The sequence below is a fragment of the Arachis ipaensis genome, chromosome B09 (assembly GCF_000816755.2).
Source record: "Arachis ipaensis cultivar K30076 chromosome B09, Araip1.1, whole genome shotgun sequence".
Lineage (NCBI taxonomy): Eukaryota > Viridiplantae > Streptophyta > Magnoliopsida > Fabales > Fabaceae > Arachis > Arachis ipaensis.
In genome coordinates, this window is record NC_029793.2 from 27,534,140 (window position 1) to 27,539,475 (window position 5,336).

General features: G+C 37.0%; 1 protein-coding gene across 2 annotated transcripts in view; it reads left to right on the forward strand.

The window, feature by feature from the left end:
• LOC107619098 (myosin heavy chain, cardiac muscle isoform) overlaps positions 1 to 696 on the forward strand; it is a 5,825-nt gene extending 5,129 nt beyond the window's left edge. For both annotated transcript variants that reach the window (XM_016321316.2, XM_016321317.2), the window contains exon 6: positions 150 to 696. In XM_016321316.2, the coding sequence (XP_016176802.1) occupies positions 150 to 329 (180 nt within the window). In that variant the 3' untranslated portion in view covers positions 330 to 696. The remainder of the gene's footprint in view (positions 1 to 149) is intronic.

The following is a 5,336-nucleotide window of genomic DNA, read 5'->3' on the forward strand; positions in this document are numbered from 1 at the left end:
AAAAACTTCGATCAAATGCACAAACCTTTTTTCATATTCATAAGGCCTCTGCCATTTATAAAGAAAAGTGTTTTTTAATTATTTCTTTGAGATTTTAAACAAGTTAGATATTTACACAAATGTAACGGTGAGAGTATTTCATTGTACAGATGGGAGAAAGGAGGGACAAAGCAATTAAAGAACTGAGAGATCAATTAGCAGCAAAACAACACAGAGCACCCGAGGATGCAGAAAAGCATCATCATCAACAGAATTTCTGGGACACATCTGGATTCAAATTAGTAGTCTCTATGTCCATGCTGGTCTTGGTAGTATTTTCAAAGCGGTGAACCGTTTCTGTGCCCCCTCTCCCCTTTTGTCCCATCTCTCTTGTATATATTAGGAATCTAGAACCTTTAGTTGATTTAAGTATTGTAGAGAATAGTTAAGACTAGCTGTAGAAGCCGTACAAATGCAGTTTTAGAGATAATCTAGCTTTAGCTTCTGTATTTTATAAAACCCCAACATAATGGCTGCGCTTATTATATGTTTAAGCTTAGCCAATTTATCTCGTATAATTTTGCTTACTAGAAATTATCTCTAAGCTAATGGTTGTCCCGTAAATATTTCTTTTGGATTAGTTACTAGTTACTACATTCATTTTGTTTACTAAATTGTATTTTCTACTCCAATGATATCTGCTGGTTCAGAAATTTATCCCCGTGGGTTTTTCTTTGGTTTATTTATATCTTTATTCTCTTATATCTGAGTAATATTTAATAATTTTATTTTTTAGCTTTATTCTGTACACTTTTATGCATCCTAAATATAACGGAGTCACATGAGGAGGGAATGCCAATACGGAGTTGAATTTTTTACTTGGTTACTATTGATCAATAGAGCTAATTTTAAAGATAAATTAAATATATTAGATATTATTGAACACAATGATAATATGGATGTGATATATGTAGTAAGGATGTTAAAACTATATACTTGTTTATTGTTTGAGTTTTCTTCGCAGTTGCAGTGTGTTTGGATTTTTGATGTCAGTTGTAGTTAGATCATCTCGGACATTATAAAGCAACATTTAAAAGTTGAATGTGTTAATGAAAAACAAAAGTCGTAAAAAGTGCTCGTGATTTAGAATATTTGATTGAAAAGGAATAAAAAATCTTTCAAAGCAAATCATCAAGTAGGTGTAGGAGAAATTATTATGAGGTCTATTAAAATTTAAAAGTTACAAAAAGATAGTTACAAAAAATAGAATAATGGTGGTTTTTTTAGTTGTTGATAGCAATGCAAAGGAATTCAAGATGTATCTTTGATTTTTTTTATTTCTTTTTAAAGGTTTTATAGACTTTGTTGAGAAAAGAGAATCAGAATTAAGACACTCTTTTTAAATTGAAGCACATTACTGAGCTAACAAGAGATTTTTCTGTTTAGTCTCTTGCAACTGCTGAAGAATAAAGAAGAAGAGTACAGAGAATGACACCAATATGTATCCTGGTCTAACTTCGAAGTGCAATGAGGTCTACGTCCAGTCTCCACCACAATAATGGTGAAATTTCACTATATCGATTTCAAGACTATAATCATCAATGCTAAGACCAAGATAAAGACAAACGAACCGAATCGATTCGACACCAAGATAAACGAAGCAACAATTCTATACTTCACAAACAAATGCTAAGACCAAACCAAATCGCCAAGACCAAACAAAAATTCAAGACAAACTTAATCTGAAACTATTTTAGTTTTTCTTCTTTACTCATATCTTTTGAATCATAGACTTTTTAAATATAGTCTTTCACAGAATCATAAACTTTTTTTTGTATGCTACGAAGACTCAAAACAAAAAATTGAATATATCAAATTGAGGCCATATGAAGAAAAATGACGCTCTCACATACAGTGTATGATTTCTGAATTTTCTCTTTGAGTTTTTCTAAAGGCTCATCTTCTTTTTATAGCCAAATCCGAGACTTCACTAGCTGTTGCTATCAAACTATTATCATAATTTTGATAATACTTTTCTTTTTTGTTTGGCAACATCAAATCTTTTCATATTCTCTTATCTTTCTTTTGATGGTTAATTCTTTTTAAATATAATCAAATTAGCATTAACACCATTAATGGTACTAAAATTTTATAGCACATTCAATCAAATCATAAATTGAAATCTGTTCATATCCTAGTCCAATAGATAAAAGCCAGGCCCAACAAGGATGAAAGGGCCACCTTTAAAGGTGGACCTTACTACAAACCCAACCTCTTTAAAGAAGTCGGACAAAAACATAAAGGTCCAGTTCTACTTGACTAAACAAGTGCCTGCCTCCGTAAGCCTCTCTAACTGGCTTTACCTCATCTAGAAGATAGATCCTAACAAACCCCCAAGATAAAGGGAACACTTATCTATCCGAAAAGATAGAACTACTCCAACAAAGATGGTTATTAATAAACCACTATTTTATGGTTTATCTTGTGCTCAATTGAGTGGTTTTTATCAAGTCTTTGCACACTTGTTCATATAAATTGCATGGTTTTACATTTTCCTTCCTAATTTTGTTCTATAATTGGAAACTTGCTTCCCAAGCCTTTAAATTACCAAAATTTAATTTTCCTTTATACCATTCGATGCCGTGATATGTGTGTTAAGTGATTTCATGATTTATAAGGCAGGAATGGCTTAGAGGATGGAAGGAAGCATGCAAAAGTGGAAGGAATACAAGAAGTTGAAGAAATTGCTAAGCTGTCCAGCCTGACCTCTTCGTAATTAACTGACCATAACTTGAGTCAAAATGAGGCGGTTCTAGTTGCGTTGGAAAGCTAACATCCGGGGCTTCTCAACGATATATAATTTGCCATAGTTTCCAAGCTGTTAGGCGACGTGCACGCGTGGATCACGCGCACGCGTGGCCTGGAGAAAATTCAATCCACGCGTACGCATGGACGACGCATACGCGTGACAGTGCCGCGTGCTGGACGTATCAGAAATCGCTGGGGGCAATTTCTGAGCTATTTTTGACCCAGTTTTCGGCCCATAAAATACAGATTAGAGGCTACAAAGTGGGGGAATCCATTCATTCATTCATCATACATTCAATATTCACAATTTTTAGGGTTTAGATGTAGTTTTCTAGAGAGAGAGGCTCTCTCCTCTCTCTTAGGTTTTAGGATTTAGGATTTCTCTTAGGCTAGGTTTACTTCTTCTCCATTCTAGGTTCAATGTTCCTTTAATTTAATTTCTCTTCTACTTTATTTGTTCTAGCTTACTAGTTTATTCTATTTTTCTTGTTGATTCTTTTCTTATCCAATTTGGTTTATGAACCTTCCAATGTTAGATTTGATTTTATATTTAATGCAAATTGAGGTATTTCATATTTATGATTTTAATATAGCTTTTTACATTCTTAGCTTTGGTTGAGTAATTGGTGACACTTGAGTTATCAAACTCCTTTGTTGCTTGTTAATTGGAATTTGCTGATTGATTTGGATCCTTCTAAAGCTAGTCTTTCCATAGGAGTTGACTAGGACTTGAGGAATCTCATTGATTAGTCCACTTGACTTTCTTTTATTTAGTAAGAGTTAACTAAGTGGGAGCAATAAACAATTCTCATCACAACTGATAAGGATAACTAGGATAGGATTTCCAGTTCTCATACCTTGCTAAGAGCTTTATTAGTTATTGATGTGTACCCCTAAAAACTTGACAGCTATCCTTCTCAGCTAACCGACCAAATATCTTGGCAAACGTAACTTGATCACGTCACACACATGTCAGATCCTATCTTCAGCCCGTTACTAACAAACAAACTCACCAAGAATATCGGAAAAACCCCCCTACTCGTCTATAAAATAGAACTAAGCAAACTCACAAAGGCTCAGGTCACGATATACTCTCACTTTCACTTATTCATTTCATTTCGAATACTCTTCTAACTTGAGCGTCGGAGTGCTTTTTGCAGGTGCTCCCGCCGCCGTGTTTCGCAAGTGCCGAGGTTAATTCCGAGCACACCCTCGAGGCGACTTATAGCTCTTCCCTAAAGCAGATAGCCTCGCTTGAAGACATATACCTCGGCCGAAGCTGAACGGAACATTTGGCGCCCACCGTGGGGCCGGAAAAGTTAATTTAACCCCACTATTTTTCTATATCGCACTTTGTATTTCTTTTCTACGCAGGGTTCCCCAACCTTCGAACATGACCGATAATGGAGTTCACCAACTTACTCAGGCCGAACTCATAGCCCAGATGGCCGAGCTGCAAGCAGAAGTCAAAAGACTTGCTAAACTATCCACCCAAAACAACGCTAGTAAACGTGAAGAGAATGGTTCCAAAGGAAAAGGCAACGTAGACCTACTAAGTGTCGACCCACCAAAGGAGAAACTGACCTTGGACAACCCATTCTCCGAGGAGATCACCAATTATCAGATGCCAAAATATTTCACACTACCTTCCTCACTCGAGCCGTATAAGGGGATTGGTGACCCCCGGGCTCATATTAAGAAATTTCAATCTATGATGTTCTTTAATGGCCCTAACAACGAACCTGTTCTGTAGAGCTTTCCCCACATACCTCGACGGCGCTGCATTGCTGTGGTTTTCAAAATTACCTGCAGGTTTTACTTACCTTGATGGCGCTGCTCTACTTTGATTTTCAAAATTACCTGCAGGATCAATCTCTTCTTTTGAGGAATTGGCAAAGTCCTTCATAGACTACTTTGCTGCAGCACGGATATATGTACACGGATCGGACTACCTCGGCACCATCCGCCAAGGTCCCCAGGAAAGCTTGAAAGACTATCTGACCAGATTTGCAGAAGCAACAATGGAGATGCCCGACCTGGATCCCGCCGTCCACCAGCATGCCCTGAAAGCCAGACTCCAACCTAGAAAATTCAGAGAAACAATCGTGGTAACTAAGCCAAAGACACTGGAAGAATTTCGAGAAAGGGCAGCAGGACAGATGGAGATTGAAGAGCTCCGCGAAGCCAAAAGAACAGAGAGAAAACAACCAAAGAGAGAGGATGACAGAGCCACAAGGTCGGCAAATATCAAAGACTCCAGAAAACCTTTCAGACTGACTCCAAAATTTGACAACTACACCAAATTCAACACAAAGAGGGAAAAGATAATTAAAGAAATCCTCAGCGCTAAGATTATAAAACCACCAGCAAGGGCAGGAAACTACCAAGATCAGAGCTTTGTCGACAAAAGCAAATACTGCGCTTTGCATCAGAAGTATGGACATACAACTGATGAGTGCGTGATAGCTAAAGATCTACTAGAAAGACTGGCTTGGCAAGGCCTCCTCGACAAATACATCGAAGGGAGAAAACACAAAGAAGGTAATAAG